General features: G+C 46.3%; 1 protein-coding gene and 2 long non-coding RNA genes across 5 annotated transcripts; 1 reads left to right on the forward strand and 2 right to left on the reverse strand.

The window, feature by feature from the left end:
* Positions 1–474: 474 nt before the first annotated feature.
* On the reverse strand, positions 475–2,042 carry ATP5MF (ATP synthase membrane subunit f). Its single transcript, XM_068207175.1, has 3 exons — positions 1,886–2,042; positions 938–1,054; positions 475–613 (listed from the first exon to the last, which is right to left on the reverse strand). Exons 1-3 carry the CDS (start codon positions 1,977–1,979, stop codon positions 585–587), a joined length of 240 nt encoding a protein of 79 aa, XP_068063276.1. The 5' UTR covers positions 1,980–2,042; the 3' UTR covers positions 475–584.
* An 8,430-nt stretch (positions 2,043–10,472) lies between these two features.
* On the reverse strand, positions 10,473–12,058 carry LOC137483800 (uncharacterized). The gene is made up of 2 exons (XR_011004651.1): positions 11,805–12,058; positions 10,473–11,579 (listed from the first exon to the last, which is right to left on the reverse strand). It is a non-coding gene; the product is annotated as an uncharacterized lncRNA (long non-coding RNA).
* A 244-nt stretch (positions 12,059–12,302) lies between these two features.
* LOC137483801 (uncharacterized) lies at positions 12,303–27,985 on the forward strand. 3 transcript variants are annotated; one of them, XR_011004654.1, is made up of 4 exons: positions 12,303–12,475; positions 16,009–22,245; positions 25,881–25,988; positions 26,077–27,985. It is a non-coding gene; the product is annotated as an uncharacterized lncRNA (long non-coding RNA). The 3 variants fall into 3 exon arrangements; XR_011004653.1 differs by having other exon boundaries at positions 16,009–21,781; positions 22,155–22,245; positions 25,881–27,985; XR_011004652.1 differs by having other exon boundaries at positions 25,881–27,985.
* The last annotated feature ends 13 nt before the right edge of the window (positions 27,986–27,998 follow it).

Genomic DNA, 27,998 nt, shown 5'->3' on the forward strand with positions numbered 1-27,998 from the left:
CCTTTATTTTGATGCATTAAAAGGCTGAAGCTTATTTGCACTCAGAATGACCTCCTAGTTTTGGCAGTGAAAGGAGTTTGATGGAAATGTCAGGTTACCTGAGGCTGTGACAGGAGAGCTGCTCAGACAGTGCTCTGCAATGATGGAAAACTGCCCAAAACACCTCCAGCCCCTGCTGACAGCCTGACTGAGAACCAGAAACACCAACAGGGCACACAAAGCTCAGATATTCTTTGAAACACATCCTCTCAGCTCCCCATCCAGCTTGTCTGTAATGGTCAGGAAGAAGCAATCCAATGCTATCATTTTTAGCGAACAGGAATCAGTTACCAATAGTTCCTCTAGTTAAAATACAACCCAAGGAGCAGCTGCTTTCCCTCTGAACTTACCCTGAGGGGTGAAACTCTCAGAAGACAAATTTATGTGCAATTAACAACTCAATTAGGAGAGTGTCAGTTCAGAAAATGTAAAGTGTTATGCACTTTATTATTGGTCACAAGAGTACAGATTTAATATCCATAGTTCTGATGTCTTCTGTCAGGGTAGCTGTGCCAGGAGCTGCACCTTCACCTTCTGACGGTGTTTCAGTGGTATTTCCTCATGCGGTCATGCTCTGCAGCAAAGCACAGCAAGTTAATTCTGCTGAACTCACAAGAAAAAATCCCCCCACACCTGAAATTACAGGCAACAAAGCATACTGAAAAACCCCTGAGCATTTATTTTCTAGGTGCTGTCAGGTCAGACAGGCACCAAGGTCTAAACTTCCTTCACTGCCAAGAAAATACTCAGTAAGCATTCAAGTTTTCTATGGCTAAAAGAAGTTTGTTTGCCAACAATCTTTCGTTTTATTTCTAAAAGCAGCAGCAGGTAATTGTTTTTATTCCCCAGGCAACCTTCCAAGCTGCCCTGCACACACTCAGACGTGGTTTTTACTTACTGATGTGGCTGTAGCTCCACATGTAGCTGAGGATAACATAGCCAGCCAGCACCATGGAGAGACCCCCGATGCCCCCCTTCCTCACATTGATGTATTTGTTGTAGTATCTGCTGTGACCTGCGGAGGAGGAAAAATTTTCAGAGCAGCCAGATGAGTTGTGTGTTACCCTGTGAGAGAAAGAAGCAGCCTGGATTCACAAAACTTCAGGAAATTGGTTCTAATGAAACATCTGAAGGTCTCAGAAGCAAGTCTGAGAGGAGGCAACCTGTGTGTTGGTTGAGCAAGGTGATCCCAAGTTAGAAGACCTAAACCTTAAAAAAAAAAAAAAAAAGGGGAAAAAACCCCATTTCCCCATTTTTTTCCCTAAATAATATTATGACTATCATGAGCTCAAGCTGCTTTGGAATTATCAAACTCTTCCATACATTATATACATGCACACATGTATTATCAAAGGCAGACACTTGCATTTGACATTTTGTGTTAAATCTACGTGAATGACATTTGTATCTACTGCAAACGACAGTGGTCCCAAGTGATCCATAAGGGCTCTGTCTCCTCTTTTACCATCTGTAGGGATCAACTAACTTTTAATCCTTTTTCGTTTACTTGTGATGTTGTGAAACCCCAAGATTTTCAGCCAACGGGTGCAGGACTAAGGACACCCCCATTTCCCCCTTATACAAGAAAGAATACTGAGAACAAACATCCGGTGGATAAAGCCCACACGAGAAATAAATTTACAGTTGGAACAGCGAGATGTTACAGGAGAAACTGCTCTGGGAAGGCAAAACTGGCCATGGAGCAGCTCCTGCGCTGCCAGAGACCCTCCCCCCGGGCAACATCCACTCCGGCAGCCAGGGGTTCTTGTGTGCTGCTCTCCCTGGCTCCGTCAGGGGAAGGAATCGGGGACCCGCACCCTCTGGGCCTCCCCCGCAGCCCCCTCACCTCTCCGAATGGCCCCCAAGATGCCGCCGGGGGTGAAGTCCCTCATGGCCAGCCAGCTGCCCAGCTGGCCCAGCTTCACGTCCATCAGCTTCATGTCCTTGAGGAGAACTGCGGCAGGAAGAGAGAGAGAGGGAGGGAGAGAGGGAGAGAGCCCGGTGAGCGCGGAGCTGAGGGAGGGAGGGGGACACCGCGGTCACCTTGATCCCCCCGCACTCACCCGGCGGATTCGCCATCTTGCTGTGCCCGGAAGGGACGGGCCGCGGGGGCTCATGGGAGGAGGGAAGAGCGGGAACGCGGCGGGCGGGGCGAGGCCGGCGCCATGTTGGGTGCGTCACGGCGCCATGTTGGGTGCGTCACGGCGCCATGTTGGGTGTGTCACGGCGCCATGTTGGGTGTGTCACGGCCCCCTCAGGAGGGACCATGGCAGTCCCTCCTCAAGGTGCCGCCTTGAGCCCGTCCAGCCTGTCCTAGGGACGGGCAAGGAGTAATGGGTACTAATTGGAAGTGGGGGAAATTTTTATTAGATATACAGAAAAAAATTCCTCCCTGTGAGGGTGATGGGGCCCGGGCACAGGTTTTCCCAGAAAAGCTGTGCTTGCTCCATTCCTGGAAGTGTCCAAGGCCAGGTTAGAAGGGGATTGGAGCAATGCGATCTAGTGGATGTTGTCCCTGCCCATATAAGATGGTTGGAACTGGATGATCTTAAAGATCCTCCCAATTCCTTGACATTCCATGATTCTGTGCTCTCTCTGGGGGCCAGTTCCCCAGTGGGGGCTGCACACACTGCCCCAGGTGCCACAGGCACTGCTAGCCTGGCAGAGGGCTGGGGCACCTGAGGGATTTTCCCTTCATTTCCAGTCCAGCAGGTCCCTTCATCAGCCGCACCCTTCCTCAGGGGATGGTAAACAACTCCTGATCATGTCCTTCAATCCCCCAGGGCAGCGCCTCACACCATCCCACGTTATGGGGTGTCAGGTGCCCTCCTCGCAGTGCTTCAGATTGTGAGGAAATATAAAAAAATTCACAAGTTGTCATCAGCATCTTCACACGTCTCCATCAGCAATCTTGCCAATGTCCCACAAATGAACCTTTTCCAATGTGTTCTTAAGTTGCAGCTCTAACACGGTAAATATGTGTTCACAGACAGTATATACTGCAACATACATTGAAATTGTTGCTTATTACTCTGTAAGTTCTTTTTCAGTGCCCACTGAGGACTTTTCCCTGTGGGAATACGCTGTGCTCTACTCCAGCTCCTCTGGAAGGGTGTCAAAGGCAAAAGAGAGGCTGGGTTGGGGTATATGGTGTAAATAAACCTGCATAACCAGAGTGGTGGAGCAGTTAATGTGCAGATAAAGATAAATTTTACCTTCCTGAAACAGGAATTGTAGAAGATCCTGAGTTGGAAGGGACCCACAAGGATCAGAGTCGAACTCCTGGCCCTGCACGGAATAGCCTGTGCAGCCCTGAGAGCGTTGTCCAAACACTCCTGCAGCTCTGGCAACCATGGGGCTGTGACCATTTATTGGGGAGCCTGGTCAGTGCCCCACTACCCTCTGGGAGAAGAACCTTTTACTGATATTTCCCCTGACATTCCAGCCATTCCCTGGGTTCTGTCCCTGCTCCCAGCGAGCAGACATTGGAGCGGCCCCTGCGCTGCCCCTTGGGAGGAGCTGCAGCCCCCGATGAATCTCTCCTCAGTCTCCTCCAGCAGAACAAACCAAGTGACCTCAACCACTCCTTGTTTTGCTTCTCCCCTAGAGCTTTCCCCATCTCCATAGCCCACTTTTTAATTGCTTTATATCTTGTATTGTGGTGCCCAAAACTGCATCCAGAACTTGAGGTGAGACTGCACAGCTCGGAGTAAAATGGAAAAGAGCCACGCAGATTTATTTCCTTTTCCCCAGAGCCTTGCCGGGGGGTTCGGGCCCACCCTGGGCACACCTGCAGCCCTGGGTGGTGGCACCAGGTGTGACTCCAGCAGGTGTCACTCGCAGGCAGCGGCTGCGGCTGATGGTCCCCGTGTAGTGACCTCTAGAGGCTTCAATTCCTCTCGTGCAGGTTCATGGCAGTGTCAGGGTTTGTTGCTGTTTATTGTGCTGAAGCTGAAAAGCAAAGTGCTGCAGCGGTAAACAGGGAGCAGCCGTTGCCCCGCTGCCCCTGACAGGTCAAACAGCACGCTGGGATTCCTGAATATGAAATCTCCATCCCACAGAGGACTGGTAGAGCGGATCAGAGATGAAAACTAAATTAAGGACGCTGAAAGGAGCCCACAGGGCTCCTACAAAAACACTAATCTCTGCAGCTTTTACTTCTCTTAGCTCGCAGAGTCTTATTCCATACTCCTCCCTCCTGCCACTGCAGGATTCTTGGAGTCTACAGGGTTCAGTTACCTGATATTAAGTGAGGTGAGGGACTTGTGCTGTCTGAAGATATATGGAACTGTGTCACACATCAGAGGCTGGTATCCGTGTCTAGCTTCACCTTCTATTTTACCAAAATTAATTTATTTACATTAAGTACTTCTATAGCATAACATAACATGACATGACATAACATAACATAAAACATCATAACATAACATTAAAAAAAAAGAATACATTACTGCTTGATTTTTAATCTTTTTTCCTTATTAACAGAAAGTGAGATTAGGAATGTATAGTGTGTCTCATCACCTGAAAAAAGGGTTCCAAATTTAGACCCTGCTAAATGAGTTTAAAATCCTCTTATTAAATTATCCTTTATTTTATTATTGAACTTTACCGGTAACTGTCGTTTTATGGCTGAAGTGTCCCCTGATGAACTACTATGTGCCCTTTTTACAGTACTTGCAGAAAATCATGCTCCAAACTTGCTTCCCTCATTCTTGCAAGGCAACCTATTGTTTTAAATAGGATTACTCATGCAAGGCAGATTAATTCACCTACAGGAAGAAAGCCAGTGGCGGGGGCCTCGTTTTAAGGAGTTCCCTACAGAGTAGGAGAGCACATAAAGCTGCTCAAACTGCTTATAGCAAGATCTGGGGAAATTTGGATTGTTAGGGTAAGAATGGACATCCTTAATGAGGATCCACCTCCAATTCAATTAGAGGCAGCAGTGACTCAAGCCTTGGCCTGGCCTGAGCCGCCCATGCTGGCAGGGTGAGAGGAACAGGGCTGTTCTCTTTATGCCACCTTAACCTGACCCAGCAGGAAGAGTGGAATAGTACAGATGTGCAGGAGGTTTTGCTGCACATTTCCTGCTTTTGACCTGTGCTGCTGGCCAGAATTCAGGGTCTTGTTGGTTGATCCAAATGGGAGGACCTGTGACAAAGAAGAGTGTTTCTGATGTGTTTCTGTTTGCTTACAAGAATTCTCGCAGCCCTTTTTTCCTGACCACAGAAGAACTCACACACTGAGAGCCAGTTGCCTTGCTTAGAGCTCCAGACCTGCTCCAGGCAGCAGTGTGACCCCAAATCCTTGTATTCACTCCAGGTCTTATATCAATGATTGTTCAGGCTCTTTGAAGTTTCCGTTCTCTGCTTGTTTCCATACTCTGTCTTTCTGTCTCTTCCTCCACCTGAACCGTAGCATCCACACGTAACCTTCTTTCCTTTTAATATCCTACTCCAAACTGTCCTCCCAGAGCCTTCAGGTTCTTGAGCAATCTTGTATTGTGGGTGGCAATAGACCTAATGTCTCCTTCAGCTACCCTAAATAAAAGAATGCAGTTAAACCTACCAATTTCAAGATGGTTTAGCCCAGCCTCTAAAAATAAAAGCCTAATGGAGTGTTGCCCTGAGGTTTTCATCTTAGTGAAGACCTCTCTAGAAAATGCTGTGAAGTTTGTACATAATGGCATAGAAATAATAGAAGTAAAAATAAAAATAGAAATAAATTCAAAAAACACAGAGTATTTTGCAAAAGACGTCAATGGATACAAAAGAGATTTCCTTTCTTCACTAACAAGGGTAACATATAATATTGCAGTTTTTAGTCCAAAGATTCAGTTTTGGCCCATAAAGTTAAGTCGCACTTCATCTGAGTTGCTGAAAAGGAGAAGTAAAAATCAGAACAGCCTCCCTCGTAGGTTGGGATTGTATTTCCTGTTCCACATGCCACCCTTTGAAGATTCAGGGTCTCACCTGGGTGGTCAGTGGTCCTGTAGGAATATACAGAGACGGTGTCTGTAGGTGTGTGAGGTAGCACAGAGTGGCCTTCAAGAAGGTCAAGAAATGAGGATTTACCTAAATGATCCCGTGCCCACTGAAACTGATGACAAAGCACCCAGTGCTTTTAATAAAGGATCAAACCTTCTGTGGTTTGTGGACCAGATACGGTTCTGAAACATGTGGTTTGGCACAGGATGCCTCTTGGCTCCAAAGCACTCATTTCAGTCTGATGAATTCCCAACAGCACAGGTTAAGGAGCTGCAGCTGTCAAGGAGAAAGAGAAATCATGGGCTACCAGCTCTTGCAGAAGCTCAACAGAGAGATGCACGTTCTACCAGCCAGTAATTTGGAGAAAAGTTATAGCCCCAGGTTGCTTCATCCAGTCAGTTATTTTTTAATTGTATGAACAGTCTGGTGTGGTGAGAGCAGAGCAGCTGCTGAGGTTTCAGCATGGTTCATCTAAAATTGTGCTTGCAGTGGAAACCAGACTCCGGCACTGAATAGGATAAGAAAAGGGTGTGGAGTTTGAAATCTCTTCCATGGCCAGACTTCCTCAGGAAAATGGTGAATTGCCTTGCAGAGTTAATAATACCTAGGGATTGACATGGCAAAAGCAGTTGAGAGAATGAACCTGTGATTGCAAGCAGATTGCTTGCTCTGTGTTATTATAGAGCCATTTTCCTTCATCAACCTCAAAACACTTTGCAGAGGAGATCACTTACCAGTGATTAATAGTTTAGCATGTACATAGTTCTTTTCTCCTTCACAGCACTTGAGTGTTGATGCATCTTCATGCTCCTCTGATAAAATGTGTACATTAATGTTATGATTATCCTTTTAAGTGTTGAAATTTGAGCCCTGGATCTAGGAGCGGGGAGGGGGAATTCCTCCCTCCTCCTTTGGTCCCATCTTGCTGGCCTTTGCTTGTATCTGGTGTCAGTTGCAAAAGTACCTTATTTTATAAGTCTTTGATCAGCCTAGTGGTTAGCTAAATATATACCTGTGGGGAGATAATTACATGCTATCAGTAGTAAAGTATACTAAAATAATGTACGTTAATTAAAACACTTGCAAACCAAAGCAAGAATTTTCACAGAGATAAATCTGCTGCAGCAACAGCTGTATCTGAGGCTGCTTCCCAGAGACAAACATGAAAATAGAACCAGGGACCAGTAAAACCCAGTTTCTTCATGCTAAAAAGATGAAAGACATGTACCCCCTGGGAATGGCATGGTGGTATCAGTCCAGAAGGGCAGGGCGATCTGCCTTCATTAGTGGCAGAAGATTGGTGTGATAAATTCCATCTTATCCATGTGTCTGGCTAAGTGTGAGTGGCCCAGCACGGGGGATGTACAAATGGGCTTCATATTGTCAGGGGAGGATTTGGAGACTAATTAAATGATGTGGCAGAAGTTTAAAGTAAATCACCTTGTTAACATCTTTGAATCCACTGTCCGTTCCTCCAGCACAATCCTTGTACTTCTTTCTTCCCACGCTGATGAAAATAAATGTGGAAATTGTCTCTCTGACCTTCCCATCTGAAGCAGCCGATAGCTGTTCTCCCTCTCCTACCTTGTTTGTTGGAAGAAGCTCAGTTGCTGACATTGAGCCTTACTCAGACCAAAGACACTGGTGGCTTTGGGACATTATTGCCTCCAAAGCTCTGTGGCACCTGCTGATGTTGTTTCCTGCAGACCCCAGACCACAGCCAGTCTCAACCCAGCACATCTTCCCATTGAGAACTGGAAGGGTTTGTATCCCAGGCTTTCTTTTGCTGAAAGCTGCAGTCACTTCATCTGGGACAGCAAGGAGACATGAGGCTGAAGCAAATGCCAAGGAGCTATGAAGAGCAACTGTGCCAGTGAGACCTCAGGCTTGTACCAGTGGGTGAGCTGAGCATCTTCTTGGAAGACACAAAGGAATCGGAAGGTTTGTAGGGCTGCACTGGGAGAGCCACAGCTCAGCCCCCACCAACCAGCTGTGTCTCACCACATATAGCCCAGGCCTTCCAGTGTGGTACTTGCACATCTGGAGGGTTAGACGAAGGCTCTTTCTCTAATCCATACATGCAGCTGCCATTGGGTTCACTGCTGTGTTGATCACTGGTCAATGAGCTGGTGCTGCTCCATCTATCCCCCTCCGTGTGTTTGTTTGCATCATTCTCTCCTGGCACATATCCCTGTGGTTTTGTTGTCATACTTTCTCACAAAATGATCCTTTGCTTTCCCTCCCCAGCCTGCACAAGATCAAATTCTACCTTTTTCCTAGGTAGTGAAAGTGGCATAACAGATCTGTCTAATCAGGCTTGCCCCATGGCCACGTTATCTTATATGCTCCCAAAGCCAGGGTGAGAGGGAGATTCCTCTCTAAAGATCAGCTATGAGTCGGGTGGGATTTCAGCCATGAGACACTGACATTCAAGCAGGGCACGTGGGCATCCCCCTTCCCTCTGCTCCGCAGTGTGGACTGGGAGGGATCACAGGGGACCAGGACATGGGAGCCAAGCAGCAGCAGGAAGCATTTAAATGTATTTCATTTCAGGGTGACCTTTAACAGGTGTGGATTTATGGATGGGGAGGGGAGAGGGAAGTAAGCGAGGGATTAGAGGGACTTTACCCTCCCTCCACTTTAAGCACCAGCTTGCACAACATTCCAGGACTGTGAGATGCAATTTGTAGCTGTGTGGCTTTATATCTTCTGCCTCCTGGGTTCCAGGCAGGGTCTTGGCTGCCCCTGGGCTTTAGAACTGCTTGGGATTCAGTGGAAGGCATTGTGCTGCCAGGTGCCTCAGATACAAAACTGGGGAGTGGGGTGGGGGTGAAAAATCCTCCTCTTCTCTGCAAGAATTGGCATTTAACCTTTCGTGGAAGTGCATGGTTCAGGAAAACACAAGGTGTGTGCTATATTCCCTGGGTGACTTTGCCTGGAGAGGTTCTCTTCTTGATCCAATGCTGCTGTGTGCTGTTGAAAAGCTGCTTTCCTCTAACCCAGCACCTGCTGCAGTTCAGTGATGGATTAAAGCAGCTCTCCATTTTCCTTATCCCTCTCCGGGGGGAGTTGTAAAGTTTAATTAATTACGTTTTGTAAAACATGATGAGATTCTTGGATGATAAATGCTACACAAATGTAGAGTATTTTTTAATGAGCACTGTATGACGGCTGCAACAAAACGCTTGTTTAATCAAACTGATCTGAGCTGCAAAAAAAATCCTCACCCTGCTGCTATCAAACAGGAATCAAGTACTCTGTCTTTCATGGGCTGTTGGTTTTGAGGATCCCAAGGCATTTTTCAAAACTTTATCAAAATAAAAAGGCAAGGAGCATATTTGTGTCTCTATATTTTACAGATCTTCCCCTTTATGTGTGCAGTTATATAACAAACCACTTGGCAACAGGGAAGGGAAGGATCAGAATGGTGTGGCTGGATATCATGGCTGTGTGACAGGGTGCGTGTACCTGCTCCAGTGTTACTGGGCCACATCAGGCACCACACTTCTGGCACTGTATATTTTGTGGTTTAGGTGTTTTCCAGTTGTAGTCATGTGAAATCATCCAGGCTGCAGCATCTCTGGTTCCCTCTCCTAAGCAAACAAGGATAAAATGAAGCCTGGTAATGTTGGTCTTCATTGCACATGCAACGTAAATCTTCCCAGGGAACCAGTAGTTTCCATGCTGGAATCTGCAGCCTCGGGTAAGGACAAGCAGGGTGCTGGTTTTTGGTTTGTTTTTTTTTTGTTTTTTGTTTTTTTTTTTTTTTTTTTTGTTTTTTTTTTTTTTTTTTTCTTTCTGGAATTCTGTCAGGAAAAGAAAGAGTAATTTCTCAAGCTAAAAGACCAGCCTCGGGCGACTCGGTGGGTAGAACTTCAGCCGCACACTTCTTGTGGAAAGAACCTTCTCCTGTTACTGGAATGCTGAAGTGTCAGATCACCAGTGAACAGAGGAGATATGACTTGAAGCAGCACTTAGAGCAGAGCCTGGAAGGCGAAATCTAAGATTTCCATCCTGTGATGGCCCAGCCCAGTCTCACAGCCTTTGGGATCCAGGGGTGCTCCCAGCAGAGGTTACTATGGCTTCTGGCACTGGTGTTGCAGGACTGAAGTGATGGTAGCAGCCAGGAACTCTGTATTTCATCCCAACTGCAGTTTCCTTAAAACTGCTGCTTTCCAAAATTTGCTTTTTCTGGACCTTCTATAATCTCTGCTGCTTTTGGCCAGATGGATTTTTCCTTAAGGGGAGAAGAACAGGAGGAGAATGGCCTCGATATAGATATTGTCTGGCTGCGCTGGGAAGGAAAATGAAGACAGAAGAAATGAGCTGTTGAACCCATGGTGTTATGAGAGGGATGAGTGAGACATTTTAGGGAATAACCAACCAATCAGCCAATCTCACAAGCAATTTGTCTTTCCTCATTAAAAGGCAACACCATAGTGGGAGAAATGTAGAGCCATTCTTCAGAAGATTTATTGCCCTGTAGCATCTGCACAAGAAAACTCTTAAGTGCTGAGTAGAGCAGGAAATTGGAAGTAGATTGCACAACCTGCAATTCAACAAAGTTCTTGGATCTTCTGTGGAAAGAAAGTGCTGGGATTTCAGAGCTGGCTCTAGCTTGTAAAGCTTGCTCAGTCCTGGTAGAGGAACCAGTGCACATTTGGTTAAAGCTGATGGAGGCTTTTTTATTTACTGGTCTAGCTAATAAGAGCATCCTAGAATGCTGCTTTAACCAGAATAGATGGAAATACTTCCCAGTGCTGTGATGGATCTAACTGTGCCTATGATTAGTGAACCAAATACACTGATATGAACTACTGGAGTTCACTGGACCTCTGACAAGAGAGGGGTGCCTGTGTTCCCTGCTGTGAACATATCTCTTTACAGCCCTCTGTATGTACAGCATTTTCTCAGAAACCAGCCTCAGGGACAATTATACATTAATAGCTACTTCTTTCAGAAGCAGCCAGCCCTGCTCCTGAGAAACAGCTATTTTCAGGCAGTCTTGTTCCTGTGGAACTGCTATTTTTAGTGAGTTCTATTTCTGAGGCCAAAAAAAGAAGAAGAAGCCATTTCTGTATCCCTCCACCATGGCCCAGACCCACTGGCTGTGGTTGACTTGCATTTTGCAGTAAACATTTCCTCTTTACATCTCGGTAACCTGAAGAAAGTGGTTCTCCAGCCATTACAGAAAGCAGCAATCTGAGCTGGGGATAATTATACAGGGAGGGCTTGTGGGAGGCAAAGCCGTGCTCACATACTATAGATTCCATTAGAAGGAGTAGGGAGATGTAATGGGGCTCTCCTGGGAGATGCAGGACTTTTAGATACCTAATTTGGAAGTCCGTTCTGGTATCCATTTTCAACATCCCAAGAGTAATGATTAATCCTGTACTCCAGGTTTCTCTGAATCAGTTTGTAGCTGTAGTAAATATGGGCTGAGCACAATAATGTCACTGGTGCTCTGGGTAAGTGACTTGAGGCACGAGGAGCTCAGGGGCCGTGGCCAGTAACTCACTGTGCACCCTCATCTGGCAGCGAGTGCCACTCAGGAATCTGCCACGGAGATAAAAGAGGCTCCGTCAGAGCTGAGGAATGTGGTGTTTTGCAATATAAGTATCTCATATGCTGAAGGCCCCATAAATGCACCCCAGCACTGCTGTGTTCTCATTCCTGCAGCATCCCAACAGCTGGGACCCAGAGATCTTCCGTATGTTCTTGCGGCTGTGGCCTTTCAAGGGGTATTTGGTAGATGCAACCACATGAAAATTCCAGTAATACCTTTTTGTTATTTGTGGGTTTAATGCAAATGCTGGTGTCCTGACACAAGGGTGAAGTGAGTCTCACAATGCTAAATCTGTCCTGAATTTCAGCAGTGCCTGAGCAAAGTTCATCTCAGGTATGTTGTGATCTCTTCCCTACAGCTGCTTCTGCCTCTGATCAGTGTGTGGCTGCAGGTAAAAGTTTTTTTTTTTTAAATTTTGTTGCCCAGAGAAGATGTGGCTACCCCATGCTTGGAAGTGTTCACGGCCAGGTTGGACGGGGCTTGGAGCAACCTGGGATAGTGGAAGGTGTCCCTGTCCATGGCAGGGGCTGGAACGAGGTGAGCTGAAGATCCCTCCCAACACAACCCATTCTACGATTCTGTGGACAGTGACATCAGCAGAGAACATAGACTGGAACCACGGCTTGCAGGAGTGTATACACTGGTAGATCTTTTCTTGGCAGGGCGTTGCTGTCTGGATTCAGCGGAATCAGCAGCTTTAGTCTTTGCACAGGGTCACAGCAGTGCTGAAAAAGCCCCGCCCGTCCTTGCTCCAGCACCGTTTGCTCAGGGGCTGCTCTCGGAAGACACTGGTGGTGTGTGTGTGGTCTGAAGGTCACTCTTTCTTGGGAAGAGGCTCTTCTTTCCTGTCTGAATGAGAAGGGGAGGCTGTTGGCATTTCAGCCTTGTAAGCAGTTTCCCTTCTCTTTTGTGCAGGCAATACTGATGAACTTGGTCTCTAAGTGAAGATTATTTATCTTGTTTTTAACCCTCTGCAGGAGAGGAACTCAGTTGTGTTTGTCCTGTAAAACCAGACACTTCTCCCGCCCTTCTTTTTATAAAATATTCCTCCTATCCTCCCATCTACAGGAAAAGTCATTATCTCTGGACAGTTTCTTGAATCCCAATTGCCTTTATATTCTGGTCATAAGCAGAGCATTGTTCAAAGCGTGAGTGAATCGTGGCCGCTTTTATCACAATGAGAGCCCATTACTGGCACTTTTCCCTTTTTACTGCTTCACTAGAGAAAGGCAGGCGAAAAATGGGACAGAAATCTAGGAAATGAAGGGTAATTTACAGTTCACAAAGGAGCAGTAAAAATTAATTAGCTGTCTGAGGATCCGTTCTGACCTGGGCTGTGGAGTTTGTGCCAGCTCTTTGTGTTGCATAAACTGGCTGTGCTGTGCTAGGCTGCTGAGATCAGGCTTGTGCTGTGAAATTAAGGCTCGTTGCTGAGGTAGAAGTCCTTCAGGGCATGCAAAATGTGTATGCACACCTAATTTGGTGTGCCAAAGAGACATGATGGTGCATATAACTCAGGTCATTACATGCTCAACTGGCTACTTAAGTTGTTCACTATTAGTTGTCACAGTAACTGCTCATGTAAATTACTGATGCAGTTATTCACATAATTTAGCACTGAGCTCCTTTGGAAATCCGGGCCTAATTCCTCCTCTTTTTCCAAGATGGTGTCTGCATGAATGAAACACACTTTACACACCATATCCATATGGTCCAAGTCCAAAAAGGGACAGAGCCCCAGAGGGATCAGAGAAGTGACAAGACACTGTCCCAGCTGGGCTCTGGGTCAGTTTGGTCCTGCTGTGGGATGCAGGAACTGAGCAGTTCCAGCATCTTGCCAATCATGTTGCCAGCCCTCCAGTCAAGCCTGAGATCCCCACCTGGAGAAAGAACTTCACAAATCAGAAATGTCCTAATTTGGATCCTTTTTTGGTACATAATTTTCAAAACTGTAATTTCCATTTGAGAACTATTTGTCCTGATCCTGAGCGTCAGCTGAACTCTTTTTTTTTTTTTCCCTGTAGTTTAATTTAGGCAGCAGATGCCATCAGAATGTTAATGCCTTCTTAATTCTCACCTACATGCTTTTATTCTTATTAATTTGTTATCTGGGGCTTTAATATTCTATTTTTTTCCTGATTTGATCAGTTGAAATAATTTGATGGCAGCATTTCAACAGGGCTTGCACTGGGGAAGTGTGTAATGGTGCATCACCAGTGTGTGTTGCTGTGTATCCTGCGGCGTGCTCAGCTGTTGTACTGCCTGAGCAGGAATCATGTGATGGTTTTAGGTGATTATAGATGAGGCCTTACTTATCCCTGCTGGGAACAACTAGAAAGGGAGAAGCTTTAAGGGCAGTTTCCCTGCTTTAGGATTTTGCCCATTGCAATCAAGGGTTGGCGATCCAGGAGTGTGATCCCTGGGGAAGTGCAACTGAGCTTGAATCCAACGTGCTTGGACGGCTGCCCGGCCACAGCGGATGCTTTCAGTCAGCACCCTTAAACCACTGCTATGGGGAGGCCACAGAAGTGTCCCCACAGCATTCCCTGTTCCCAGCTCAGGGGCTCAGGGATGGCACTTCCTGACTGAGAGCCATGGGGAGTGAGGCAGGGATCATTCCCAGCTGCAGGATGGCACCTCCCAGAACCAGGGGGCAGAGAAATGGAGGTGGGTGAGTTTTTTGGTGCTCCCCAGGCGATGCCAGATCCAACTGCACAGGAGTTTCTCTGTCACTTGGGTGCAGGGAGGCAGCAAGTTTGGCTTCCGAGACAGATTTAGTGAACGTTACCTAGGAAAGGGTGTTCCGAGCTGTCTAGAAGTAACAAAAATAAAGTTAAGGAATGATAGAGAGAATGAATGATTTTACTAGTTTAATCAAAGCACTTCTGAAAGGAAAAGGAAGTGCCCAAGTCCCAGACAGTTTCTCAGTCAGTGTGGTTCCCTCCCTCCTGGCAGCAGAGAGAGGGGAGGCCTCAAAAAACTTCACTGGCTACTTTGGTAGAGCCTCAACAGCCAAAGAAGCCCTTGTGCCCATTAGAGGTTGGGAATGACCCAAATTTACCTGCCATGGGGTAGATGAGTAAATGGTGAGGGGAATTATTTGACCCTTTACCTTGTGACAAAACTCTGCTCTTAAAGCACTCAAAACATGGGTTTGGAGTGGGCAGCAGGAGGGTTCTTTTATCATGACTGAAAGATACAGTAAGGTTTTTCTAGAGATACTGTTCCCATCATGAGAGAAAAGACAGTAGAGAAGGAAAGGGATGAGGATGAATCAACATTTAACTGTGTGGCTTCTCAAGCCCAGTTTCCACGGTGTCTTCCCACATGTGCATACTTAGCACTCCCAGTTGGCTTTTTTAACCTTTTAACTCTTCAGTGTGTCCTAGCAAATCTAATTCTGTGGGTTTGCAAATGCACCTTTTCTTATTGCCCCTGCCTCAGTTTTGGGAGACAGGAATAATGATGTAACTTTGGGTTCTTGTTATTGCTTGTTATTTGGGGAATGAAATACAGAATGACAGAATCATGGAATGGTGTGGACTGGAAGGTACCTTTAAGCTCATCTTGTTTCAATCCCTGCCATGAACAGGGACACCTTCCACTATCCCAGGCTGCTCCAAGCACTGTCCACTGATCTTGAACACTTCCAGGGATGGACAGCCACAGCTTCTCTGGGCAGACTGTGCCAGGGCCTCACATATGTCTTGGGTTTTCCCTTTTCTGGGAAAAGCATGGTTTCATTTTATCCCTTCAATATTTGCAGATACCAGAGGGTCAGAGCAAACATGTCTTTTCACTGAATATTACCTACAGCATGAGAGATGCGTGAAGTTGCCAAAATCACATGGTTGGCTTTTAAAAGGATTTAAAGGAAGTTTTTAAAGGTGACGTTTGTGTTCAAGCAAGCAATGTCTGCTTTTGCACTCCCAGATATGTGTGAGTTGAGTCCCACTCCAGATGTGCCTTGTATAGACTGTTATGAGTAACTGGCTGCTCTGTGTGGAGTTTTACACTGGATCTGTGGTCCAGGCCAGGCAGATTCCAGCCAGTGCTGTGTGCTGGGAAGTGCTGATGGAGTTTATTGGAGCACAGAGCTCGCTCATGTCCAGGCAGCCTGAAGGGTGAATGAGATGGTAACAATCTTCTAAAGGAACACCTCTGCATTCAGACCAAGGGCTGCATAAGGCAGGGGCCCGGGTAACAGCTGCATCCAGCAGTTTGGTGGGAAAAATCTGAGCAGTGTGAAACTGTAGCTTTCATTTGGGCAGATGGAGTCCATCTGTTGATGAGATCAGGGATGGGACAGCATCCTTTGGAAAGCTGGGATTAAGATACACAAGCGTTGCATGCAAATTAGGCATCAGATTATGCACATGAGAAGCACAACGATCTTCTGGTATTTTGGTTGGCTTCCAGGTTTGGATTTGGAGTCCTTTATTTCTGGTGCATGAAGGCAGCAGCTGATGTGCTGAGCCTCAAAAGATGCCTCTGCCCGCAATGTCCGGATTCCAGCAGGACCCGATGAAATGGCAGCGCACACCCTGCTCAGGCTGTTCCCCTTCCCTCTGTAGTCCTTCCATGGGACAGTGGATCCTTCTACAAACCATTCTGAGCTTGGATAGAGGTGCCAAAGGACCTTGTGCAGGCTTTGCCCTGCCCATCACCCATTAAGAGGTGACAGCTTTCTGGCTGCTGTGAGGCGCTGCATGACACATCGGGTATTGTGTGTAGGACTTGAAGAGGTCGGTGAGAGCCATCTGAGTCATTTATTACCCACCAAAGTAGGTGAGTGACTGCTGTTGTCCTTATCCTTTTAGAGAAGGATGCTCAAGCACAAACAGGTCAGGATATTTTGTGAAAGTCCCGAAGAAGGAAGTATCACAGCTCAGAAATAGTGCTTGGTCCCATGCTCAGACAATTATTCTTCACTTGTTTCTCTCTGAAATCATGTACTAAGCATTAGTGTTATTAAGGCTGGTCAGCTTATGCTGCATAAACACCATAACGTGAATTTAGTGTTTTCCACTGCTTTTTGATTGTCCATGAATCAATCACAGTTCACCAAACACCTCCCACTCTGTCTACATGATGAGCTTCCTCTCTTGGTGTTCTGTGTGCTTGGTTCATCCAATTCACATGGTTTTTTTTCTCTCATTCTTGTTCAGAGGAACAAGCCTTATTTTAAAAACAAAGAAACCCTAATTATTTGCTGCTAGCATTCCCTGGGGCTGCGTGGAAGGATTTGTTCTTTAGGCTTCCTGAATGGTTTCTTTGGTTTGCAGGAGCTCTCACACCGGTCCTGAACAATATTGTTATTTGTGTCATTATTGCATCCAGACACTGGCTTGGGCACCAGTGGTGCAGGTGCTGGACAAACACTGAGCAGCTGGGTGGTCTTTGTCCCAAGGAACTTAGGAAATCAAGGTTTGCAATGCGTTTCAAGTCAGATCTGTTTTCATCCTTCCGGCTCCAGTGCCTTGTCAGAGGTGAAAATCAGAAAGAACAGATTGAGAAGGTCTGAGATGTGTATTTGAGGTAATCCCAGGATAATGGGAAATAGAGGTATTCATATACATTCACTGGTATTATGTATAAATGAAGGATTTCAAGAGACTTTCTGTCTGTTTGAGAGCAACTAGAATTCCTGCTGAATAAGACTCAGCAATTCATGTGACAGCTAGGGTGGTCTTGATTTTTAACTGATGAAAGAACCAGCCTCTTGATCCTCAGCTTTTCTGCAGTATGTTTCTTTTTCTCCTTCCTTTTCCCAGCCAAATCCTCCAACATACCCAGAAAAGCCTGTTCTTTTCCCAGCTGGCTGCATCTCAGCGGGCAGAATCTGTGGCCCTCTCCCATTTCAGGCCCGTTTGACCTTGCCTTGTAACCAGATGTTTCACTGGAGAATGTACACTTGGGAGAGCCTGGGTTGCACTCAGCTGCTGGTGAACTCTCTGCCTCGGTCAAGCAGCTGTAAACAAAACCAGCCCAAGAAAAACAAAACCTTTTCTAAACTGAGTTGGCCAAGGACAGAGCTGAATCCAGATATGCAGATGGCCATTAGTATGTTGATGAGGCTGCAGAGAGAAGCTCATCTGCCATCCTGTTCTTCCACCATGGGTTTCACTCAGCTAAGGAATTCTTTTTTTTTTTTTTTTTGAGATTACAAGTATTGTTCCCCTGATTCCCAGGAGTTTGGAGATACCTGACACACAGACTCTTTCCAATGCTGCCCAAGGCACATTGTACTGTCTGCAGCTGTCCATTCATTTGAGTGACTTTTTGGCTAAGAGTATTTAGTAAGTGGTGGCTTGGTGGCCTGAAAGTCATAGAAGAAGGACTTGCAAGAGCACCATAGCAAAATGATGGATTAGGGACATCCTTTCTTTTAGAGGTGTGTTGGGATTATTCCCCTGGCATTTTTAGACAGGTTCTCTGCAGAAATGGTTCTGTCTTCTTAACTTGATCAGGAGAAGATGTGAGGAATGTCTTTTGGGGTTAAAGCAGGAGTTTAGATTGTCAGAATGTTGTTCTTCAAAACTGGGAAGTGGCCAACCCTTGGAGGTCCCATTTTGCTCAAGACAGAGTGGGATGCTCATTAGCTGAGATGTGGGGAGAGCCTCACTTGCAAAGGGGCCTCTAGAACAGCATGGGGTCCCTATATCGTGTAGTGAGAAGTTACAGGAGTTGGGGGCAGCTTGATTTGGACCTGGGGTTCAGATGTGAGAAGGTTTTTTCCATTTGAGTTGTGCTTGGCCAGATTAGAAGATGGAGGCAAGATTTGCCCCATATCACTGAAGGGAATTGGTTCCCTAGCCAGAGCTATTCTCCAGGAAAAGGGTGTATTATCCTGAGCTGAGATCTGTGGGAGAGGTATTGCTTGGCACACAGATCCCTGCTGTATCAGGGGGGATGGATGCCTGGGACTGAGCACTGTACGCGCAGAATTCTGTTGATATCCACATCAGTGATTTCTCCTCCACAAGGGTCAGGCTTGCCTGTCCCTGAACATCTGCTACCACTCAGCAGACATCCACCACTGTGTTATTTATCCAATATTCAGTCTTTTTTCAGAGGAAAATTTGCCATCTCCTGCTCCTATTTGTATACTACTCCACTTTCTACAGCCAAGTACCAGCTTGCTGTAGGAAATGTCGAGGTTATGTGGCTACAGCCCATGGACAGTTTGTCCTCTGATCCATCTCTGGCCCCACAAATAATTTTTAATAACCAGAGTGCTCTTAATCCATTTCTAAAGTGAGCTAGATCTGTTTAACCTAATCTGAGTATTAAAACTGGTCACAGTGATATTTGAGCACCTGTGACTTCCTCAGACCAGCTAGAATTCAGGACTGAGAAGCCAATGGCTTTTCCTGTCCATGTTGTCCTGACACATCCCTTCTGGGGTGATTGATACCTTCTAGAGATGGCATTAGGGTCATTTACACCAAGGTAAGAAATGATGAATGGGGCCACAGGGCAGATATTCCTTTCAGATTCCCAAATAAAAGGGTTTTCAGACTCTCCAGACCTTGGCTTCAGCATCTGAGGGAGCCATTTTTCTTTTGTAAGAGGCTCTGGGAGTTGCATTGCTCAGCCAGCTGGGCACAAGGAGAGAGCTGGAAAGAGGAAGGGATCTGCTAACACTATTTTGCCCTCTGCGCTTAGATCGACACTTCGCTATGTTTTAAACATCCGCTTCATCATTCCTGCCGTCCAATATCCCACTATGGCCCCAGCAAGAGCTATTTTAATCCCTCATCATTCATCAGGAGGCCCCTTCCTGTTCCCTTTCTATCTGCTCCTGCATGCATGTGTGTGCATCTCTCCATGAAGAAATCCCCCGGGGTGCCTGTTGTCGGAAAGGTCACTCAGGGATATTCACAAACAGCAGGTGTAAAATTAACAACTGGTGCAATTCCAATCATCTGGCAGGAAGGAAAACATTGGACAATAGGTAGAGCCAGGGTAGAGTTTCCAGCTGAGGGCTCATTGCCTGATATAGGATGGCAGATTGGTGGGCTGGGAACTCTCCTAGGAATGTGAAACCGATAGGGTATTAGCAGCCCCCCACCCCTCCAACACAATTGTTTTCAGCTTGCTCAAAAATATTTGGAAATGTTACCGAGCGGGATGTGTGGGTGAGAAGGCATCCTCCAGCCAATCAGCCGGGTAGATTCCAGCCCTCCCCTTGAATTTCAAGCTTTTGTTTTCCCTGATGGAAGAGAAGGTGAATCCTCCATGATTAATTTAGGGATCTTAAAGCATTTTGGATGAGTTCCTGCAGCGCACTAACAAGTGGTGCTCTCAAGGATTGCGGAAATTGCAAAGAGATGGCAGGAGAGATGGGTGGATATATGATCGATATGGATTCTGACACCTTATCATTTTTATTAGTGGAACTGATTTTAGCTGCATGAAACAATGAGAGTTTCACTCAGTAAGGGCATCTGGATGGCACAAATCTTCTGGAGGCGTGAATGGAATAGTAGATCCTGTTAGACCTTGACTAATGTCAGCAACCAGAACGGTGGCTTGAGTCGAGGAGCACAGGAGGAAGATTTACTGTGCTGTGGATGTGTCCAAGGAAAGCTGGCAGCACTGAACACAGGGAAGATAATGGGGAATGGCAAAGGATGTTGAGAAGTTTGGTTTAAACCATGGTGAGCCGAGCTGCTCTGCAAGTATTGAAGTGAGTGCTGTAGCCATTCCCTGCATGGAGAAAGTTTGGATGGAGGTTTTACCTAACACACAGTCTTTCCTCTGCTGAAGTTCAGCATGGAGTTCTGGCCTATATGGAGTAAAAGTAAATGTATAAGTCTCTGCACCTCACAAGCTCATCGGTGCCTACAGCTCTGTGGCTTCTTCAGTCTCCTCTGCCCTTCTCCTTCCCCAGCCTCAAAGCTCTCAGCACGACGTGACACCAGGAACCCTTTGGCAAAATGCTACCACACCACAGCCAGAACTTCTAGGCTCCTGTCCAGCTCACACTGTGTCCATCCTCTGTGTAAACTGTTTGGTACAAGCTCTGTCCACCACAACACAATTAGTGCTGGAAAAGTTCTCTGGAGGGTCTCTGAGCCTACGTCGGGATCCCGTTGCTCTCGCTTGCTCTCGCACACGTGGACTGTGTTGATGAAGGGTGATGGGCTGAGAGGGGCCTGATAAGGCAGTGTGACCCTGACGTACATTGTCAGCAGCGCTGCCATCGCCAACGAGAGCAGGGGGAGGACTGAAATTCTCCCGTTCAATTGGGCGAATTTGATACCTTCTCGTTCTTGTGGCCTCGTGGCTCGGCCACTTGACATTTCTAAACATTCTCAAGCAAGTTCACTGGAAAACTATCCCATGTCAGGAGCTGGTGATGTCAAGGCTAATAACAGTCCTGGGGTCAAATCCTTCTGATCCTTCAGGCAAGGACCTCAAGATTTGGCTCCAAGTCAACAACAAGGTCTGTCACGTCAATGATGGCTTATTATGAATCCCAGTGCAAGCCTTTCCCAAACAAAGTGCTTTCGTTTGATTTTCCATGCAGGAAAAGGTTAGCAGTTTCCAAAGGCAGGTTTTTGCTTCCTTGCGTGGAGTGGAGAGCAAAGCCAGTGAGCTTGGAACAGGCAACAGCACTTTTTCTTAGAGCAGGAGACAGGTAAATCTTTATCTGGGAAATTCTCATCCCATTTGGAATAGTACAAGATTATTGTTTTCATATCTAGAGGTCCTGGGAGTCTTTTCTCTGTCTCTGTCCATCATTTGGATGTAACAATATCACTGGGCTACCTTTGTTAATGTTACAATGGACCTCAGAAAGCCGAACGAGCCGTACTGGGAAATGCACGGCTGGATGTCAGGGAAGGAGATAGCAGGGATGGTACTGGCTCACACTCATGCTGCACTGAAAAAATGAATTGTAAATTGACATTCCCTCAGCTATTACTTTATAATCCCAGCACTGTGTTGAGAATGATGCCGCTGGAATGGTGTCCAAAATTATAATCATAACCACTTCCTATTTTTAATTTCCCCTTAATAAGGGACACCGTGGTCATCATCCGAACAATAACGATTCTGCTCTGCCCTTCCAGATGTCAGAACGTTATAAAGCATGGATTAACAAACACTGATGTCTCTCTACAGACCTTCCTTGTGAACTGAAAACTCTGGTGCTCCCCAGCTGACACATATACCCCACCAGGTACAAACCTGAGTGCTATGGGTAGTGCTGGACCTGCTTTGCTGTTGGCCTCATTTTGCAAGGGGGTATTTGCATCATGGAAAAATAAAGTGATTTGCTCCATGTCCCTTGGTGAGTCAGTGACAGAGAACAGATCCAGCTGTTTACATCTCCCCATTTTTCTCTGTCAAATGGCCTTTTTTCTCCCTGTATTTTAGGATGCATTTGACATGACGTTCCTAAATATGCAAGCTGGTGTTCAGAATTGCTGAGTCCTCACTAGTTGCCTCCAGGCAGTACCCAAACAAGATACCCATGGGGGAATCTGTCTTGTCTTCAACATCAGCAACTACTAATAGTTATTTCTCTTTATATACTCATCTGTGTTTTTCAGGTGGACTCCAGCTCTGCACACTTACCCAAGGCGATGCACACAGAATAAGCACAAGGCAATGAGCACAGCAGATAGACCAAATTTCATAAAGGTGACTATTTCCCAGCTATTTCCCTCCTAAAAACCTACCTGGTGATAAGAAGTGCTTTGGCTGGGAGGGTTTGAGCACTGGTTGTCAAAACTCTTAGCTGAGGGAAGACTGTTCCGTGTGGTTGGCTGAGTGACCCTGTGCTTCCAAAAAACTTCTGACTCCAAAGAAAGTGGATTGCTCATTTTGCAAAGCACTTATCTTGTGCTGTCTGGCTTCTAGGAAGTTTAAGTAGGATCTTTCTCCACTGAAGGTCAGATTTCACGTATCTCTTGAGATCTTAGAACCGGGGTGCTTCTGAAGGAGAAGCAGAAAGGAGAAGACTATCTGGGGTTAGGAACATCTGAGCAAAACTGTGTTTTATGGCTCAGACAGCAATTCCAATTATCTAGCACTTAGGCATTGGAAGATTCAGATAAGAGGTCTCAGATTTAGCTCCTTTATTCTCTTTGCAAGTTAATGTGCCACTTTTATTCAATTTTTTTAAGCAATCAAATCTATAATAGCAAATTTCAAGTTAAAAGGAAAAAAAAAAAGTCTCTGCAGAGAATGGAAAGAACCATTTTGGTTCTAGGGTGAGTTTTGTGATCCACCTGAAGTACAGATAGCTGTCATTGCACACACATTAAGCAGAAGCTGGTGAGCTTCTTGCAGAAATAGCTGGGTAGAATTCTGTGGGTTTTTTTATAAAATTATTTGAGTGCAGGATACATACCAAACTGAGCTGTTGTTATGCTTCCATCAGGCTATTTATACACTGTGACAGTGCAGGAACCTCGTTTTTTGACTTCTGCCTGAAATTTGAAAAGAGTCAGTCAAAAATCATGTAGTTCCTTCAATCCTATGAAAACCTTCACAAAAGCTCTGCTCCAGAGCCCCATCCATTTCTTCTCCATTGCAAGGGGCCAGATTTCCAAAGAAAGAGGGGCCATCACCAAGCTGGTAGGAGCTGTCCCCCTTCCTTCCCTGGAATATTTGTACAGGTCAGTCCCTCTCATCTCCTGACAGATTCCTCAAAGGACAGCTTCCCAATTTTCCACCTCTCCTCACTGCACAGCCGCCCACAAACAGCTTCTCAGCCGTCTGAGTGCTCGTAGATCAGTAGCATATTGCAAAGATTTATGGAGCATGTGCAACCTATACACTAATCCAACAGCACTGTGTGGAGGCTTGTATTTATTTTCTGGGATGGATAATCATCATCTTTTGAAGAGCTTCTTCCTGAACACCTTGCTCCTAGAAGGCCATCAGTCCAATCCGGAGTCTGCCAAAAACTGTGGCTTGGAAGCCTGTTATCCTGTGTGGTGCCTGTGCCTTTCTCACCCCTTCTAGCTACTTCTGGTCACCTGGATATGTCAGCAAAATCTGCAGAGTCCTGACAGCTGGTGTGAGGGTTAGACAGCAGAAAAGCTCTGCTTCTCAGAGCCTTTTCTATCTACCCCAGATCTGATTGAATCTCTCCCCCTGCTTGCCCTTTGTGTGACACTATGGAATGGAGAGGAGCAATCCTCTGGATCCAAAACTCTCCCTATCCTTCTTTTCCTGCACAAGTTAACTCCCAGCCCTTGCTTCTTCTGCTCCAGCCCCCTTCTGAGCGTGCTCTCATTAAGACCCCAGAGGGAGGAGGTGATGCTCTGAAATTGTCTTAATTGCTCTTGTTTATGCTGGTTACGATGGCAATAAGTTGCCATGCAGAGGAGGCTTTATTCAGATGTGCAGGTTCTCCATTGTTCCATACTTTGAAGGATTGTCTGTAGGCAGCTCCAAGTCATTTGCAACAATAGATTAATATGAAGATCAGTAATCCTGGGTGACTCACAGTCACACACATGCGAGACCCGCCAATCGCTGTGACCTGCCACAGGATTTGAGGGGAGGTTGAATGTTGCTGGCATGTTCTTGCAGGATGCTGAGGAGATAATGCTCTGCACTTGCACAGCTTCTGCTCTCCAGGAGCTTCCCAAACATGAATGGAGAATGCTCTCTTTCTAGGGCAGACAATGACTCTTACACTTGCTGGAAAGCAGGGAACTGGGGCAGAGTGTGTCTTTTGTCCAATGTAAGTTAACATGTGCCAAAGTTTAATCACGGGTCAGGAATCCTGACTTTTAGTCCCTGATCTATCTTCTAGGCACTCTATCACCCAGGCCCCAAGGAGCTTCTTTTATGCATGTTGTGTGCTGCTTGTGCTGTGTCCCATTTATCACCCTTGGACACCTCTGTCTCACAGGTTCCTCTCCAGACCTCTGCAGTTCAATGCTGGGATCTTCATTTGGCAGAAACCCACTGGAGACAATGTTGAGACACCTCAGCTGTGGGTTTGTCCCTTCTGTCACACTGTTCACACTTAGAGCCTGTGCTGGGACCAACTGCACTGGACTAGGAGCACTTTGCTTTCCATTCTTACTTTCCTGGATAATCCCAGCCTGCATCACACTCTACCTCACTGATCCACCCTTGACTTAAGAGGTGTGTGTGCCAATTTCCCCCCTAAACCCTTGTCTCAGGGACAAGGATTCTGTCCTTCATCCTGGACCCACCATTCTCCTTCCATGTGCCAGGCACCTCTCCTGTCTCCCTCATCCATCCCTCTCCCTGCTGTCAGGGACACATCATTCCCCCATCTTTCCTTTCCCCCATGCTGGGTGAAACAGGAGATGCCTGCTCCTATTTTTTCCCTGTTTGGGAGATACATTATTTAACAGCAGGGAACACAGGCAGAGCTGTGAGGGAGGGTTGTGCTAGAAGGGATTAACAACTGTCATCAACCTGCTCTTGACTCTAAAGTCCATTACAGAGCCGGGTCAAGCTGTTGAAACTCCTCGCCAGATTCCTATTTGCTGCCTATTTTCAGTCCTTGGATGCTGACAGCAGCCCCATAATTTCCAGTGTCAGGTTTGGTTCTCTGTGTTACCATATTGCACGAACTCCAGCAGACAGACAAGTGCAGAAATTCTTTCCAGCTGAGTGTGAAAAATTGCCTCGCTCAGTCCATAAGTAATGTGCCTTGTTGAGCTGGGCTAATTTTCCTCCCTGTACAAAACAGTGAGGTTTCTGCATAATTTTGTGCATTACAAAAACACCAGATCTCAAGGGCTCCATGGTGGGCCAGGCCCCAAGTGTGTTACTGAGCAAATACTGAATCTTTACCTGCCTCAAGCTGAATAAAACCTTGAGGGAGCAGCTGAGGACCTGACCCCTGCTTTTCCATATTCATACAAACAGGAGTGAGTTATGCTGGGTCAGTAAAGGGCTGATTCAGGATCATGTCCTATGATCCCAAAAGAAGGTACCTAGAATAGACTAGGAAGGCTTTTCTTCTATAAATATGTATTTAATGTAGAAATATAGCTTATATAAATGGCTAGAATTTCTGTGTAATTAGTAACCCTCACTGGATTTCTCTTCCACAAACTTTTCCAGGTTCTTAAGTTCATGTATATTTTTAGCCTTTTCAGCATCCTGTGGCAAGGAGTTCCTCAGCTTAACCACATCTCCTTCCTTTTGAACCTGAGATCCCCCCCTTCCTGGGAGGTTTTGAACCACCCACCTTTCACAGTGGTACACATTCACAAAGATCCTGAATTAGTCATAAATTTAGCGTTAATTTGTTTTCTAATATCTCCTTCCCTTTGAAGCCACCATCTGCTGTAAACCTGCCCTGCAGCGTAGTCACCACTCTGGGAGGAGAAACACAAAAGAACTTGAAGCTCTTAGAGTGAAATAGTGCAAAGCACCTGCACGAGGTACCAGTGGTCACCTGTGAAACAGCTCCCTTGGAGTCACCACGTGTTGCCATCACTAGACGGTGACATCTTCCAAGCTTTGGAGCAGGCTTGGCTGTGGATCCAGAAGAGGGCAATGGTGACACATCCTCACCGAGGCTCCGAGCACCAAATCTGCTGAGGGCAGCCACTGCAGGAATGGAGCCAACAGCCAGACCACCTTGGCTAGTGGATCTGCCTGTTCCTGGCTGTTTTGTGGCAAGCAGATTGAAGTGGGAGGCAGCTTTCAGCTACTGTCTCAGGTCAGATGGGACTGTCAGTCAATTGTTAATTATGACTCTTCTTCTTACTAATTTCTCTAACTTCTATCACCATGGCAGCTAACTGCCATGGAAAGACTCAGACAGAAAAAGGAGAAGACAACCAAACTTTTCATAGCAAGGGAACAGGAATGAGCTACAGAGGAAAGGGGGTGGAGGAAGAGATCTGTAAATTGTTTTCCAGGAGAGTCTAACACAATGTTCTGAATCCTAAAATGGCTTTTGTTGAAGGAACCTTAAAGATCATCCTGTTCCAACCTCCCTTCCATGGGCAGGTACATCTCCCACTACCCCAGGCTGCTCCAAGCCCTGTCCAACCTGGCCTTGGACACATCCAGGGATGGGGCAGCCACAGCTTCTCTGGGCAAACTGTGCCAGGGCCTCACCACCCTCACAGGGAAGAATTTCTTCACAATATCCCATTTAACCCTGCCCTCTGGCAGTTTGAAGTCATTCCCTTTTTTCCTATTATCACATCTGCTCTCCCCTGACCTGGTCAGTCGATCAATTTTAATCTTTGGTGATGGCTGTACGTCCAAAAAAGGGCAAGAGGAGGAAAAATTTTACAGCACTTTGAGCTCTGATTAATTTTTAAACTTCCTCCCTTTCTGCTTATTTTGTAGCTTTTGTCCTGGTGCTGAATGTGTTATTTTCCCCATGTGTCACTTCCAGAGGAATACTGTGGAGATGAAATGCCAGTTGGTCATCACAGGGCATCTCACCTGTGGGGGCTGCATGGAAACTCACAGGCTGGGGCCATACAGGGCCCAGGGACAAATGGTGACTTCTGTCACTGCAGAAGCTCTCAGAAACACGGTGACACGGTGCCTGAGTACATCAGTAGCATGGGCAGAGCAGGTTGTGTGGGATCAATAAAACAATGGCCATTTTGTTGCTGTTTTGCAGCAACACTACGTAATACGTGCTGAAATCACTGGCTGGTCCATTCAGCAGCTTTCATTTCTGATTAAGCTTTCGAGCCTGTAGGTATCTTCTCTCACACCTGTCTTACCATTTCCATTTACAAGGGCTTAATTTAGAAACCCATTGTACTTGGGCCTGCACAGACCAAGCTAATTTATTTTACATAATGCCTCAGCACTTCAGGAAACAGTCTTGGTTTAAGTCCATCCTGGAGGGAAGGATGGACTACTGCTTCAGGTTTTGGATTGAGTTTTGAGAGAAACAGACCCTGTTCTGACAGTGTTCACAGAATTACCGAGACCTTTTCCAAATCACCTACCCTGCTTTGAACCTAACCTTTGAATCTGGAAAATAATCAATATAACACTTTCCTTAGCTCTGGTTTTAGGATAAACATAATATCTAGATGGCATCAAAGCCCTTATGTTCTGTGCTTTAGTATCAGAATAAAAAGCTGATTTCTGTGCTGGGGGACTTCGGTGCATAAGTGCAAGACGAGGACAACAGGCAAGTCTGCTGAGAAGGAATGAAACAAGGCAGAGCTGACAGGCAAACAGACCCTGGGCATTGCTGCTGCCAGCTTTTCCATCGGCATCTCATCAGGGACGTGCAGGGAGAGAACGAATCACTCCGTGGGCGTTCACAGGAAGCGGCCCCCGAGCGCGAGGGAGAGGCACGGGACAAGGGCGGTTTGAGAATCCATGTGGGTGATCTTCCCAGCAAACCTGGGCCACAGGAGACGCCGTGATATGCCTGAAGGAGGCACAAACACCCCCCCCCCCTCCTT

This window comes from Anomalospiza imberbis, chromosome 16, assembly GCF_031753505.1.
Source record: "Anomalospiza imberbis isolate Cuckoo-Finch-1a 21T00152 chromosome 16, ASM3175350v1, whole genome shotgun sequence".
Classification (NCBI taxonomy): domain Eukaryota; kingdom Metazoa; phylum Chordata; class Aves; order Passeriformes; family Viduidae; genus Anomalospiza; species Anomalospiza imberbis.

Coding starts and splice junctions, on each gene's coding strand:
- ATP5MF (XM_068207175.1), bottom strand. CDS start 1,979: ATGAAGCTGATGGACGTGAAGCTGGGCCAGCTGGGCAGCTGGCTGGCC. Junction 1,055..1,885: donor CTTGGGGGCCATTCGGAGAG/GTGAGGGGGCTG, acceptor CCTCCTCCGCAG/GTCACAGCAGATACTACAAC. Junction 614..937: donor GTGGAGCTACAGCCACATCA/GTAAGTAAAAAC, acceptor GCTTTGCTGCAG/AGCATGACCGCATGAGGAAA.